We start from the raw sequence: 16,786 nt of genomic DNA on the forward strand, positions 1-16,786 counted from the left end.
TGAGAAAGAAGTGATTTCTAAAATCTGAACTCCAGAAGGTTATGCTGAGAAAATAAAGATGGCTTACAAATGAATTTGGGATTTTCATTATCATATTGGTTTCAGGACCTATGCCATAGATGTTTAAGACACATGGATACTGAGCACCAAGACAAGATTCTTTTGGTCAATAAACTCCCGTGAATGGGGTTGACCATGTAATAACCTTACAATAAATTTTATTTTAAAGTGAGCACTGTCATAAAGCTAGAGTACCAGAATGAAGTACTAGAAATGAAACTTCATTCCGAAGAATAAATCTCAAAAGGACTTAAGCAGGACTCAAAACCCCCAAACAGTAGGTGGGAAAACAAAAACTGCTCTAGTAGCTTGCATACAGGGGGCCTCTCACTTGGGTTCAATGCAGAAATGACTGAGCTAGCTAGTGGACCACAGGTGTATGTTCTTCCTCGGCAAGCATCCTGTTTCCTAGCTTGGGTGCTTGCGTGACAAACTCATTCTTCAATTAATAATGCTGCTCAAAAACACTACTAGAAAGCTCTTAAGAGTTCATGTAAACTACTTTTCAATGAATCACAGAGTTTTCTTAAAAGCATGAGATAAAACTGTATACAAATACAGTTCACATGCAGTACAATCCAACAATATAGGCATATATTTTCCCCCATACAAAACGGAAAAGGAAGTCACCAACATGTTAACAGTACTTCTCACTCCAGTGACTTTTACACTCAAATCTAGAAGACCTAGGTTTGATTCCTGGCTCTGATACTTTTGTCAAATAGTAAAATTAATTCTCACTAAAATACCTGTGAAATGAATAGGAATGTATTATAATTCCCATTTACCAATGAGAACATTGAGGCAGAAAAGAAATGGTCCCGTACTAACTGTAAAAGTGCTAAATAAATGAAAAACAGCATTAAGATTGCTTTAGTAACCCTTTAAAAAAAAGCTGTATTTATAATATTTTTAACTTTATATGACATTTATCCCTAAAGGTGACACAGCAAGTCTTCTACACAAAGATTACAATTTCATCCATTAAATCAAAGGTTTTAAAAAAATTAATATTTCATAAGCTAGTCAATACAAGATATTTAATGTATCTAAAAGGAGAAAGTAACTCAAAAATGCAAAAGGAAATACACTGCAGCAAATAACTATTTAACTCTTTCACCATCAGGAGAAGGCATTCATGCAAATTTTACATCACGCTGCTTAAAAAACCTAATAGACAGTACTCTTTTTCAGAAAGTATGGCAAAAGAAAATTAAAATAGTAAAAGATCTCTACTCACCCTTCTGATAGAAAAACTTCCTGTAATAGTATGCGCCGAGATCCACGTGTTCCACGATGTATCTTTTCACTCGATCCAGGTGCAACACCAAGTTTTCCTTGGGCACTTCAAGTACTGCCACTCCTGCGTTTGTACAATGGGAGCTGAGGGTAGACTCAAAGGAGGCACTTTCACATCCACTAAAGGAACCAGAATTTGATTTGGACAGGCTGATTTTCCTTTCCCCTTCTCCACCGATCTCATTCCGAAAATACGGACAGCTCATTACAAGTTCATTGCTTTTATCGTCTCCCTGGTCCATGCTGAGGCTTCCTTTGGAGTTCAGGTCCTCTGTGCTGCCCATCGGGGAGCTAAAACTGGCCGAGTGGGACAAAGGCCCCGAGACTAAGGATGCCACCGCAGCTGCCGAAGCCCCCGTGGTGGTGTTTCTCCTCTTAATTACACTGTGCCTGTTCATAATCGCCTCGTTCAAGTCAAATAATATACTCTGGACGTCGTAGTGGGCAAAGCACTTTGGGCACGTCCAGGGCCTGACGGAGTCTTCCGATCGATTATCTTCAAGATCCGACGATTTCCCAAGTTCTTCACCTTTGGTATTGCGTAATTTACGAAAAATGGACGAGTCTCCGGTTTCAGACTTGGAACGCCGCTTGAGTGGTTTTTCCCTTTCCTTAAAGAGCCTGAGGTTCTCTCTCTGTGTGATGGGTCCGTCTATGACATCCAAGGAGAAACCAGAGCCCTTGCCCCCACCGGCGATGAGAAAGTCACTGAGCTTGGTCGGAGTGGGACCTCGATCAGACTTGTCGTCTTTGTAGCCCTTTAACAAGTCAAAGAAGCTGTCTCCGGACGTTCCCTGCTTATCGATTGAAGATGTGCTACCGTATTCCCTGTGCAGTGACGGCCCCGTCTTGTAGGTGGGCGAGATACATTCATCAAAGCTATCCACGTCAAGTTCACTTATGGTGATATCGCTGTTGCTGCGCTGCCGTATCCGGCGCAGAGCTTTCCTGGGGGAGCTGGGGTAGGCTTCAGGCATGAGAAATCTGGAGTCCATGCTCTCCGACGGCCTCGTCTTGTTTTTCAGTGTGTTCTGTATGCTTTTTAACATGGCTGAGTCACTGGAATTGAGGCTTACAGAACTTCCCTGACTCACAGGACTGCTTTTGGAGGACATGCTCTCAAGGCAACTTGAGGTTTCTATTTCCTGGCTTGAACGGCTAGGTTCTTTTACATTTTCCTTTCTTGGGGGCCAATCCGCAATCCTTGCCCGAACCCCCATCTTTGGGACCCCAGGGGTCGAGGTTATATGATGAGAACCTTCACTTCGGGGGGGGCCTACAGGAGCCATGACTGATGACCCTAAGCTGCCGTTTTGGGACCTGAAGCGTCGCATGTAGAAGTCGTCCGTGTGGACTTTGGGGGTGCCATCTGTGCCCACAACAGACGCCCTTTCAGTGGCAACCGGCCTTTCTGTCTGAGACCGTTTCAAGCTGGTCATGATGTAAAAGCAATCAGACTTAAATCCCTGCAGAAAGGACCATCATACCTAAGTTTTAAATGTGCACTTCCCTTTTGGAGAATGGCTTCCAGAAAATACATCAGTTGCATGAGATCTTAATCTTTTTCAATTAAAAGGTTAAACAATGCCTTATTTTCAAACCTCTGAAAATCCAGACCTTCAAAACATTATAATCCACAAGAGTTCCTCTGCTTCACTTTGATAGATGGCTTTCTTTCAGAAAAAAACTGAATGCAACTTGTATCTCTGGGACTCTGTGATTGCCATAATCCCATGCTTTCTCTAAAAGAGAGAAGGGCAATTGGAATTAGCATTTGATAAATACATCTAAAAATAAACATGCAATTGCCAAAACCAGACACATGCAAATAAAAGAGTCACTAATGGATTGTGGTTGATAAGGATCAACCCATCTTTTTAGTAAAGCAGGCTTGAAAGGAAGGAACAAAGTGAAAGCATTTAATAATATCCATCATTTAAATTATATATATTTTAAAAGACTATTAACACTTCAGATTAATTGAACTGTTTCATATCACTGCGAAGGGGGGTGAGGGATCTCGTTCCAGGATATCAAGGCTCCTAGCCCAAGTAAAGACGACGTACAGATTCCAATGACCTCTAATAATGTAGAATATCATGAACCACTGTGCTGACCAGAAGTTCAAGGCATAACCAACAGAGTTCGATAATTAGAGCAACGTACAGTTTTTTAACAAGACTAAAAATTGAAAAATTATGTCACTGAATATGTCGCAACGCTCACTTTTTAACCTCTTCTGTATTTCAAAATCCAAACTTGTTTTTTTTGTTTCCTTACAAAGGCTTAACAGAGTTGGCAAGAGCAAATACAACAGAGAGAAAATAAACAGGGTTTTCCCGGAGCCATTCTACCCATTAGCACGCTTCTATATTTCCCTCTACTTTATTACTTATGCCAAAGAGGAGTATTTCAGAATGCATCCAGCGTTTTCCACCACCTCTTCCCAAGCTCTGAGATCCATCTACCCTTAAAGCTAGAAACATTTCACTCATTAGCAAAATGCCTGCATTTCCTTACACACTGCAACCCACCCCACCCTTTGGCACTAATTTATGAAGACAGCAGAAACCAAATGCTGCTGTGGACAGACCTTTCCATATCCCCCAGGCGACGACAGAGAACTGCTAACATCCTTCCAGGTGACAGGTGAAGAAAGCCAACTTCCTCGGGAGCACGTCAATCAGGAGGAGAGAGGCACAAATTCTGAGCACAAAATCCTGAATGGTTGCGTTCGTCATGAAAATAAAGGCAGAGCACCCTTTTCCAAGGTTCCACAAATTACACAAGAGGCGGCCTTTAAATTCCTGCCAGATGCACGTTTGGAAAGATGCTGCTGAACCAGCACTGCGCTGCCGGGGCCGCATTGTCTACAAATCACGGCTGACACCCAGGCCGACCCGCGCTCGCTGCGCTCCGCTCCCCGGCAACAAGCACTTACTTCCACGATAATTAAGCATCTCGCTAGTCGGCTTCCTGCCTCCCAGGCAGCCGCTTTAATTTCTCCTGCGCTATGCAGCATCATTTTAGAAGACTCGCTGCTATTTAAAGGCTGGAACATTTAGGGGTGTTTCAAAACGTACGGCCGCCTGCAGAATGCAGGGCCAGCTGAACTCCAGCTGCGCTCGCACGGGCTGCTCAGACCAGCCCGGCACAGTAACGCCAATTGTTTTCCCTCTCGCTCCTCTTCACCATCTTTTGTGAAACGGATAATGGTTTTGCACAGCTACCCATTAAACCTGGCTTTTGAGCTTTCTAGATACTTCTATCGTCAGATTGCTATGATTTGACTTTACATCTGGGAACTGTCCAAGCTCCTCTTGAACTGTAAACCTTCAAGTGGAATAATGTGCTAACTGCTGAATCTGAAGGCAGCCCATGTGGCCACAGCCAAGGTTCAAGAAGTGCTCCTTATAAAATGGAAGGAAACTGGGCAACTGAAGCAAGATGCAAAATAAACACTAGCCCATTTCAAAAAAAAAAAAAAAATTGACAACCCCAAACCACAATTTATGAGCTATTTTGTAACGAACTAGGGAAAAAGAAGCTGTTTATTTCAGTGAAATAGCTTCCAAAGAAAGAATACACTGACATACAAAATAATTCTCAATAGATTCTTATGAAAATCAGATGTTTGCAATGCTTCTCACAAGCTCACAGAAATGCAAATAAATCACCTACCATTCCCAGAACAGACATTCTCTAAAAAGCCAATGCACCAATCCCACCGGGGTAAAAACTCTTTTCTTTCCACATTTCCTTTCCCTTAGAATAGAGTTCACTGAAGGACTGACTTTTTTAGGATATGTGAAGTTATATCCATTGTAGGAGGAAACTGAAGGCCAGCACCAAAATACAGTAAATAGCACTGACTTGAAAAATCTCCACTCTTGATCGTCACTACTACAGGACACCTTTTCAGAACCATCTCATATGCTTCCTGTGTTTTTTAATGGGTTTAAAAAAATCTTATACAGATATAACTATGTTTCTTTGTAATTTAAAAGAAATGCCAAGACTCCTATTACATCTTGATTATAATAACAACTCAATGTTATCTTTTAATTTCAAAATATAGACGGGCACATAGGGGAGAGAGTACCCACAGTTTAATGACCTGTAAAAACGGAGAAGGTTCCAGATGGACAACTAAGTTAAATAACAGATTTTCTTTTCTTGTCATGAGGACCTTTTTTCCTTTTCTCTTCCCCTTCCTCTTTCCCATCCTTATTTATAGCAACAAACCCCTTTAGGCACAATATGAAACTTCAGACACGGAGTAGCATCTGTACAAACATATATGCTTTGCATTTATTCAAGTACTAGTTGAAAATAAAGATGCCATCCATGTGTGTAATATGATGACACATCAATAACACCTAAAACCTATTCCTCGGGGTTGATGGAAAGAGCAAACATATACTGACAGTTATTAGCAATTCTCCTAATTATCAGCAAACCTGCCTAAGCATCATTAAATATGGTAAAAAAACAACAGAATAGAAGAGCAATACTAATTTACAGCATGTCACCTCCATCTGTTGAAAGAGTAAACTATTTAAGAAATATCCTTGTTATATGTTTAATTTTACAGCTCTAGGTACTATTTGAGTCCATGGTAGATCCATTTACCTAGAATACCAGTACCAGTCTAGTTCTGTGAGGTCCTGGAAACTATCAGAAAAGGAGAAGATGCGTTCAACGTCTAGTAGATCAAAGTCTTTCCATCACTCAAGGTCTATCACCAGGTAACCTATCAGCTTTTTCTGATAACACCATTTTTCCAGAAGAAGTACCTCCCCCTCTCCTCTAAATCACCCTGAGCCTTTCTGCATTCTCTTCTGAACACAGACCACACACTTGGTGCTAGGGATATTTGGGGAAACAGTCCCTCCCTCCAAGGGAAGCTACAGGTGTAAAAACAGTCCCTGTCATCCTGGCTCACTGAGACATTTACATTCTTGACCTCTCCCCCTCCTTCCTGAAACTCTGTCTTCTCTAGGCCTCCATGATGAACATGTTCTCCTTAATTTCTGGTGCCTCTTTCTTTTGGCTCATTCCTCAGGATCGCTGGTGAGCTCCATTCAAAAGCTAGTGATTCCAGGGTGGTATGCTTGGCTTACTTCTCTTACCAGTCTTCAGAGTTTTGGAAGGGGCTGTAAAGGGTATCAGCATTAGGATCCATTTGAGCACTGAGTGCATCAGGATGAGATCGCAGGCCTGGCTACACTGGAGTAAAAATATTACTCTGGAGAGCAGGGTGTTGACTTCATTGGATCAGCTGCCTGTGCAACTGAATGAAGCAGAATAATGAAATTACTTTGGGAGATATCTGCATGGTAGCCACTACTGTCTGGTGATGTCATAGGTACCCACAGCTTTAAAGATTATCTCTATGCAGTTACCTCCAAATTTCTTCTCATGACCCTCTCCCCTAAACTCCAGATAAAATATATGCACGTGCTCATTTGATATCTTCCCTTTTTATCTATTTTCAACAATGAATTAACTAACAAGCAGAAAAAAATGGGAAAATAAAATTTTTCCAAGAAATAAATGGGTGATAAGGAAATGAGAACAATAAATAATTGAAGGAACCAAACGAAACGAACAACATGGGAAACTTTCTTTGTGCCAAGGGCATAAAGAATAGTTTAAAGGTTACACAAGAAGATGTGGGAAGGAAAGAAAAAACCAACAACAACTTACAGTTCCTGCCCTGAAATAATCTGCAATACGATGTTATATTCACTAAAAAGATGTAGCATTCCTCATCAATTACTTCCATATTCCAAAATGGGATGTTGTTAGATTCCTTAACTGGTATAGCCTCAAATACAGGGCCAACTCTCAATGCTTACAGGCAATAGAAGGAATTTTGATGATGAATAACTATACAAATACCCCGAGATTCCACAGATATACAACATCAGTATTTATGAAAATGTCAATGTAAATAGTTTATGAAGTTGTATACACAGACTTAAAATACCCATAAATATTCTTGCTTTGGATTGTAACAGGAAACTTTATTTTAAAACAGAAATATCACACCACAGTGCCTGAACATTAGATTAGCTAAGATAACCAAATAAGGCCAACAATTCTCTTTACATCCCTTCTTGGCTTTCCTGAATTTCACTCACATTACATAAAAGTAACATCTCAGATAGAAGGGACGTCTCACTCTTTCAAGTTAGCCTTGAAACACATACAAACGACTCCGTGCGATGTCCTGGATAATTTAAGCTTTATGAATCAGCACATAACTTTTTAGACTGGACTTCCCCCTTCTTTCATTTCCGTTCTATCCCTTCAACAAAAAGTAGGAAGGATTGGGAAGAGAGGAGCTGATAAATCTAGTTCCTGCTCTACAAATGTTCACTATCTAAAAAAGCACTGATGGAGACAAAGTAGATTCAGATAACTTGCCCTGGAATTACCAAAGTGAAAAAAGAAGTTATGGATACAAAACATACATAACAGGATAAAGTTACATTTGAGTTTAGAGATAAGAAAGCAATTTAAAATGTGCTTGTTTGGAGACTTCCCTGGTGGTCCAGCAGTAAAGAATCCGCCTTCCAACACAGGGGATGCGGGTTCGATCCCTGGTGGGAGAACTAACATCCAACATGCCGCGGGGCAACTAAGCCCACTCGCCACAACTACTGAGCTCGCACACCCCAATGAGAGAGCCCACGCACTCTGGAGCCTGTGCGCCACAGCCAGAGAGAGAAAACCTGCACACTACAACTACAGAGAAGCCCAAGCGCCACAAGTAGAGAAACCCGAGCGCCGCAACAAAGAGAACGCGCACCATAACAAAAAGATCCTGCCTGCCTCAACGAAGATCCCATGCGCCGCAACTAAGACCCGACGCAGCCACAAAAAAATAAGGATAAATATTTTTTTAGAAAGTGCTTGTTTGGACAGAGTGAGGACCAAAAGAGATAATAACATTTGCCTCCCACCCACCCTCCAAACTAAAAAAGTTCAAAGAAGAAAGTTCCACTTCAAAGGCCTAGTAAGGCTTGAAGATACTTTGCATAGTTGCGGGTGAAGGAAACAACATGAAAATTTGGCAGTGAGCTTGATGGCAGAAGAGAGGTGATAAAATTAAAAACGTATGGAGCAAGATACATGACAGAATTACTGATGGGCAGGGAAACGATTCCATAGCTGGCAAAGTAAAGGAGAACAGAATAAATTCGAACACTTATATTTAAATATGACAAAATTTATGCAGTAAGCAATTAATATAATGTCAAAGAGCTAGGTGTGAGGAGCTTGAAATAGGGAGGTAAAAGGTAAAAAGTAGGGTCAAAGGTAATAAGTAGAAGGTAACAGTGAACCAGGATTATTAGGGGAAAAATAGTGTTTGAGGTGCAGCAAATGAACACTTTCAAGGAAAAGAAATCAGAGCTCACCAACTCATCAGGGGCATGGAGTTTCCATGGCCGGCACCCAGGATATCAAGAGAGCAGACTAAATCCACGAAGGTAGTGAGTGTTTTGAAAATACTAATTTGTACATTAATATTCATTTAAAATCCATTAAAAAGTTATTCATCAATCCTGCAAACTGTGATCTAGTACTGATCATCCTATTACCAAATAGGATCTGGGGAAAGGCATGTGAGAAATGGATGTCAGGGGAGACAACCAATAAATGTCTACTATGCAGGGGGAAAAGCTTATCAACTTTCCCTGAATTGCGCTTCAAATCCAAGTTATTAATTCATAAGAAAGGGTTCCATAAATAAATAAGGCAGGGACACACTATCACCTCTGTTACGACATGATAATACATGTTAGTATATTAAGGCTCTATGAAATCTACAGTTAAAAAAGAAACAAGAAAAACAAAAACCCAACACTTACTATTAAACTAAGATATTTCTTAACCGATTTGACCATGGACTAACGTTAAAAAAAACAAAAGCATTTTTATACTCCGCATCCTATTGAATGTAACTGGGCACAAACAGGCCCAGTTTCAGAAGAATTCAGAATACAAACAAAATGGTATATACATTATAAATTTAGCTATGCTTTTTAGAGTTATATAAAGATATATAAACAAGCCAAAGGAAGCTCACCAAAGGATTTATAATGCTTGTTGTTACATAGTTAGATTATGAATAATATTTTTTTCTTTCTTTTTGGTATTTGTCTATATTATTTATTTTCTAAAATGAGCACTATAACTTTTATAATCAGAAGAAAAAACTTAGGAGAAAAAAAAGAAACATCATTTTGTTACTAAAAAAATAAAATAAGGGCTTCCCTGGTGGTGCAGTGGTTGAGAATCTGCCTGCTAATGCAGGGGACACGGGTTTGAGCCCTGGTCTGGGAAGATCCCACATGCCGCGGAGCAACTGGGCCCGTGAGCCACAACTACTGAGCCTGCGCGTCTGGAGCCTGTGCTCCGCAACAAGAGAGGCCGCGATAGTGAGAGGCCCGCGCATCGCGATGAAGAGTGGCCCCCGTTTGCCGCAACTAGAGAAAGCCCTAGCACAGAAACGAAGACCCAACACAGCAATCAATCAATAAATCTTTAAAAAAATAAAATAAAATAAAATATGATCTGGGTATGTAGTATGATTTTGAATACTAATTATTAAAGACTGCACCATATTAAACCTCCAACCATTCAAATCACCAGACAAGTCAAAATTCAACAGCTATCAGGTCCTTCCAATAAGATGACCTTATGCTAAATCCCCTGATTAAAATGGAATCAAAGAGGGCTACATAAAGTATAGATTACTAAAGATTGTAAGATTAGCAGTATTTACAGGATTTGAATAATTACTCCATACAGATGATTAACACAATTGCTTATATTTCCTCATTTCTTCGTATTTAATATTGCTTTTTTTATATTTAATATTGACATACCCAAGAGTCTCCATTTCACCCTTTCACAAGGTTGCAGTGACGTGGGCAGTCAGGTGAGGCCGCCTAAACGAAGCACAGACCGAGTCATCATCACTCGTTGCCCTTTCCTGGAACACATCTACTTTCCGATGTACACGTACTTCTCACCTTTTGTCCTCACAACCCCCCTTCTGTGGAGACTCGAGCTAAATTGGAAGAAGGTCACCATTTGGACTGCAGACCAACACTCTGGAGAGCATTATAACAGTGCTATGAGGTATCGATGGCTCAAGGAACTGGAACTGTACATTTAACCTGGAAAGGAAGAATCTAGTAGTACTGATTTTCTCTGAGGGCAGAGAGGAAAGAGATGGTCTGAACTGTATTAAGTCAGATTTAAACTATACAAGCCATGAAAAATTGCCTTTGATCCACACGGGATGAACCACAGCTGAGAATCTGCATCACTAAGGACAGCTTTTCAGGCTGCCAGCGTGGGCTATTCGAGCACTGTTCAATGCTTTGCACTGAGCTAGTCACTATCAGAGGGGGAGGCAAAGAAGGAACATTTCCACTCTCAAGTTCCTAAAATCTAACCGCAAGAGGAAAAGAGGAGTGTAGGAAACCAGAGGGTTCAGTAAGACAGAACAACTGGCTTTGTCAAAGACATCATGGTTTTCTCATTTGAGTATTTATATTCCAAAAACAATTTAATAAAGGGCACTTTGAGGCATATTTAACTTTGGCTTAGGAAAAGAGTAGAAAGCCACATCAGTAAGAACAACAGGTGAACAGAAAGTTCCTTCTACACGACACTCTAATATCCTAAACATTATTAATCATGATTGATATCAACAGTAACCATATTTCATATAGCAGCTTTTAAAATACCACCCAAGAACCAAGAGCTTAAAAGGGAAAAATTAAAACATAAAATCATTCCACATTGCCTTAGTGTTTCCTTAAATACAGACTGCAGCTGGGTTATTTGTCTGTTTCACTGTACTCTTATTTCTGAGCATAAACTCTCTCCCCACAGAGCTCGGAGAACGTGGGACTCTGCCATGCTTTCTGCTCTCTGACCCTTGTACATCCTCTCAGCCCTCACAAGCACCCTGGGAGGTGAGTATCTCCCCTTTGGAGAGGTAAGCACACTGTGCCTGACAAAGCGCTCACTGCGTGGAGGGCTCTCTCTCAATAAATACTGGGATAGCAGTTAGAGGATTTATGGCAGAAAAACTATTTTGAAAATACATTATAAAAGAAAAAAGGCCTCCATGTGTAGCCTGAGTATCACTTCTGAAGCCCAATCCAGACATGAATCTCTACACCCAGTGGGGAAAATATATTGATAATTAACTTCCTTAAAATGCTGCAGTGGTCATGTCACTTGTCTTTCGTGAAACTTCAGAGGCCCCTCAATTGCAACCCCATTATTGTGTGACTTAGGCCTGGAGCTCAGAATTAAGTGGCACCCACCCCCAAAAGCCTACCTTCTTCCTGTAACAGCAGGGACTAATCTGCCCTCCACAAACCAGCACCTTTTCCTAAGGCTCCACAATGACTGAACTGGAATCGAGGGTGTCTCTCTTGACCTTACATTCAGAATTTTAAAACTGTGAGTTATTAGAGTGAATACCTTGTCTGATCCCTTCATTTTCCACATGGGGTGTCTCAGGGCCACCGTAAGTCCACCAAGGTTAAACAGCTGGGGCCGAGCCCACATGTGAAGCCAGACTTCCTCATTCCCTGACTTCTACCCTGTCCGCTTCACCAGGCTGTCCTTCAAGAACATGCTTTTTCAACAATCTGCTGCCACCAGCTGTAACTACAGTCTGAGCATCCATCTGTACCACCTACTGTGCACTAACTACCTCGTTTACTCCCCACATCAATCTGCATGCGGGTATCATCCACCGCAGTTCCTACTAAGACCCTGCCACTCAGAAAAGACTGGGTCACTTTTGGGTCTGATCCCTAAGCCATGTTCCTGGCACTGGAGGACCCACCCTCCATAAGATGCCTCTCCTTCTCCTACTTTCTGAAATTAACTCTACAAATGGTTGGGCCTTCCCTCCTCAATTACATTTTAGGTTCTGGAGGACACAGATCCATCCAATCCTCACCCTCAAAGCACCTAAGCTCAGTATCCTTGAAATGGAATCCTTTGCAACAAAAGCCATGCGGTCCCAGCTAAGATGAACTAGAAATTAATTGATACATTAACAGAATTTATATTGTAATCTAAAAAGTAATTATGGTTATCTCATAAAAACTGTGTTGAGGGAGACCTATCAAAAAAAAGTCGCCTTCACTGAAATTTAATACAGATTTAAGCTTCATTGTTCTCTCTTAAGGAGTCTTCACAACAGTCGTGAATGAAAAATAAGAGTGGTTTGACCTTCCTCTCTTCAATCCACTCATCATCAAAGTACATGAAAAATAGCCATAATAATGAGAAAATCTCTTAAAAGAGCAACAAGAAGTGAATCAGAACTGGATAAGGCACCATCACATGAGATAACTAATGCACAATAGAATCTGCTGTCAAGAATCCTAGCAAAGTAAGTAAACACATTCACAGGAAAAGGGAAGGAGGGGTGGTTAGTACAGCACAGGTGGCAGAGACAACAGAAAACAGAAATTAAAAATCACTGCCATCAAATTAATAATGGTCAAAATAATTTTTATCTTCTATCCTCAAATAATTTTTCTCCCATACAAAAGTCTCCACTTTGCTGCCCCCTTTTTCAGTTGTTTTTAAAAAATGAATACGCTTTGTTAAAAAAAAACAAAACTGAAATCGTGCTAAAAAAGTGAAAAATACATCTTTCCTTCAAGATATCCCAATCCCAACCCCAATGGTAGCCCCCCCCACTGGTTCATCAATTCTTCCAGACTCTGTGCTGGGGTCGGGAGTACAAACACAATAAGATAGGCACTGAGTAAGAAGGAGGGAGCGAAAGGATGCAGTGCAGGGAACAGCTCACATCTGAAGAGACTTGACTCCAGTGCTTACAGAACCAGAAAAAAAAGAAAAGAAAGGTGGAGGGTGGTTGATGAAGCATGAAACAATCTACTTATGTTCAGGAGAGGCAGGGGACCTCCCTTGCCAACCTGACATAAAGCACTTGATGAAACACTTCACAACGGACACATTTTGAATCTTTTATATACTTATCCTGGTTCTGAAAACAGGAGCCCTATACAAATGTTTCTGGCAACTTGTCAACAAAAATTACGACAAAAGCAAAGAAAGAACTTTAAGTCAATGCACACCACAACCCTCCAAGGTTTTTTTTTTTTTCACTATGTAAATTTTTTACTAATTATATAAAAATTTTAGTATTTTTTACTAATTATGTACATATACAAATATACATAAACATTACAACCTTCAAATGAAGTTATTTTTATCTATGCCTCCAAACTTAAAAACCTCTGATTTCTAAATGAGATCTTACAAATCTATTAACTTTATCACTTCAATGTTCATTTACAAACTAGGGGAAAAAAATTTAAGTAAAATGCAGACTGACCAAGTGTTCCAAGATAAAACCTTGTGGCAGGAAGTCTTCTTTTGTTTCTTGGTCACCCTTTTCATTTTTGTGGCAAAGTGAAATAAATCCCCTAACTGGACATAGTAAAGTTCGATCTTAAAATGCAGTCCTGTTCGCATTATCACTCGCTTTAAAATGTGATCACTTTGCCTATGCAGGCGTTTCTATAAAGTGCACGCAGGCAAGCACAACACTTACACTCTCTTGCTCGAAACCTCACAATAACTTCCCTCTGCTCTCAGGCAAGAGAATTTCCCAAATGCATGATGCATCTCCCTGGTTAACAGCACAGCCTCTCTGCACTCTCTGAACCTGCAGCTCTAGTAAAAGGGAAAGGGGAACCAGGTGCAAGTACTTGAATGCACCTTGAACGCACTCTGGAGCCTTCAGGAGAAACCAGGTGGCAACTTCTACTGAAACATAACCTCACCCAATTCTCTTCCCTCCTTCTCTGTGCTTAGTCCTACCCATCCCTCTTCCTCCTGCTGAACTCTTTCTTTTCCTTCAAGACTGCATTTGGGTATTGTCTCTTCCAGGAGGTTGTCCACACTCCGCCCCATCCCCTGACACGTTACCTTTTTTAACAGCATCCCTTGAGAGGACTGCAGGTAATTTATGGTGAATAAAAAACAAGAGAGGGATTCTCCACTTTAAAGAAATTGATTTCACTTTGCATTATTACCTTCTAACACCAGCTCTGCTGGGAATAAAAAGTGAGGGACTGTCAGTTTGAAGTTTTCTGACAAAATAACTGATTTTGAAAATTTTTTGATGAAACTTTCGTTAAAATAGGTTTAAAAGAAAGGATATGTTGGAGTAAAAAAAAAAAAAAAAAAAATCTTTCAACAGAGCACAAATGCAAGAAAAAGCCTAACTAGTGTTACAACAACCATGGGTATAATAAGCAACAAAAGACATACAAATCAAAACAACACTTTATCATTTTATACCTATTAGGAAAAATTCTAGGGATGTCAGTCCTCCCACTGTTAATGGTGCTACAGTTAAAACAGACATCCTTGTGTTGGTAGAAGCAACAGAAACTGGTAGAACCGTTTCAGGAAAAAAAAAAAAAGGTGGGTAAACCAGAAAATATTCATACTGTTGGGCTCCACATTCTCTCTTTCAACATTTGCAAATGGATGGCTGTCCAGCAGCAGAAGGGAGTTTCCTCTGCTGAGCCCCAGGGCTCCTTCTCACACTTACACCAGCCCTCTCTAATCACTGTTCCTTCAGCAAGCCCCATGAATATCCCACTCCTGTGACCTACGGGCATCCACTCTTTCTCTTACAGTCCCTAACACTGCCCCCACATTCTTAGTCCCCAAAAGGCAATCATAAAGAACATCTTGATTTTTTAAAGTTTCCTGATACACCACCCACTAAGCCACAAGTGTTTCAAGGCCAGGAACTGCACCTTATTTAACTTTATGATCCTTAGCCTTTAATAGAGAATGTCAACTACATCTGAACAGGAAAACAAGTGGTACAACAAACATTGAGAAGTGATTTTTACCATCTGTAAGAAGGAAAACCTGTGGTACAAAGATACTCACTACTCTGCTATTTATTTAGCTTTTCACTTATGTTTTTTTTTTTTTTACCAAAGTAATGCATACACTCGTTAAAGCAAATAGTACTTCAGGCATTTAAGGAAAAAACAAAACCAAACAGTAGTGCTTTATTTCATCTTCTCCATTCCCAGGAGCAATCACTTTCAATTCATAGCACTGTTTCCTCCAGTATTTCCATGTTCCTAAATAACATGATTATGTGCTATTTCTTGATTTATCAATCTTAGATATTCTCTGTTGAAGTTCTGTTTTGGAAGATGAGAAGTAAGCATGCTTCCAGTAAGTGTCTCCCCACTTCCCTTGCCCTAGTTTATGTAACTATGCATGGATAGATTTATATATGTATGTCACAGTTATATCACATATATACATTAGGATTTATATTACTATGGCTATATTTGCTCAGTTGCTTACTTTTATTTTTCCTGGAGTTAATAATTGCTTTTTTTCAATTGCTTAGTTTCTATATACCTACCCTTAATTCTTTCTAAATTCAACAAGAGAAGCAAACAAACAAACAAAAACACTTTTCTCATTCCTGTTTCTCACGTGGTCAAAAGTAACAGGTGCCCATTCCATTTCTCTCTCCTGGAGACTTCTCTCCATCTTCATGCTCCAATCCAGCCCTGCTGATCTCCAAGTCTACTGCACAGGCATCTCCAGAAAGACATCATCACCATCATCATCCTGACATTTCCTTCCCTCCTCTCCTGGGATGAATTCCATGCTTCCCAGATCTCATTATCTTTCTCTTTCTTAGTCTATTCCCTCATTTTAATGGACCACTATCCTCATTCAGCAACTGCCTAAGAAAAGTACCTAGGTGTTAAAGTTTTGAGTCTTGGCACATCTAGCCTTAATCTGACTGATGGTTTGGCTGGGTATAAAACTCTAGGTAGTAAGACATTTACCATTAGAATTTTTAAGGTATTATTTCATTATCTTCTAGCTTCTACTGTTGGAATTGAAAGGTCCAATGATATTCTGATTCCTGATCTTTTATACAAGTTCTTTTCCAGTAATTTTTTAGGATCATCTTTTCAATACTGGAGTAGCCTCTGTGTGAGTCTCTTTATAGTCCTTGTATTGGACACCCAATAGGCCTTTTCAACATAAAAACATACCTCTTTCAGTTAAGTGAAATGTTACTTCATTATTTGTTTTGATATTTCCTTTTCTTCCTTTTTTTTTTCATTTTGTAAATGTTTTATTTATTGGATACTGTACTTCCTCAATAGTTTCTTATCTCTTCTCTCACACCCCCCATTTCTTTTTCATTTAGGTACTTGGGAAAATTTTTGAACTTCATTTTCCAACCAGACTATTTAATTTTTCCTATTTATTCTTGAACTCAATTTTGAAAAAATTTTGTGTCCTCTGGTTGTTTCTTCCATTAAAAAAAAAATCTGTTCTT

At 39.9% G+C, this 16,786-nt stretch overlaps 1 protein-coding gene across 8 annotated transcripts in view; it reads right to left on the bottom strand.

Moving 5' to 3' along the window:
* Nucleotides 1-16,786, bottom strand: part of SIPA1L1 (signal induced proliferation associated 1 like 1) — a 383,378-nt gene that overhangs the window by 139,197 nt on the left and 227,395 nt on the right. For 7 of the 8 annotated variants that reach the window (XM_082451505.1, XM_082451510.1, XM_082451509.1 and 4 more), the window contains one exon: nucleotides 1,301-3,101. In XM_082451505.1, coding sequence (XP_082307631.1) covers nucleotides 1,301-2,798 — 1,498 coding nt within the window. In that variant the 5' untranslated portion in view covers nucleotides 2,799-3,101. Of the gene's footprint in view, nucleotides 1-1,300; nucleotides 3,102-3,952; nucleotides 8,069-16,786 lie in introns of those variants that run through there. The other variant, XM_082451507.1, reaches the window with a different exon arrangement.

This window comes from Balaenoptera physalus (genome assembly GCF_965194825.1).
Source record: "Balaenoptera physalus genome assembly, chromosome: 2".
Classification (NCBI taxonomy): Eukaryota; Metazoa; Chordata; class Mammalia; order Artiodactyla; family Balaenopteridae; genus Balaenoptera; species Balaenoptera physalus.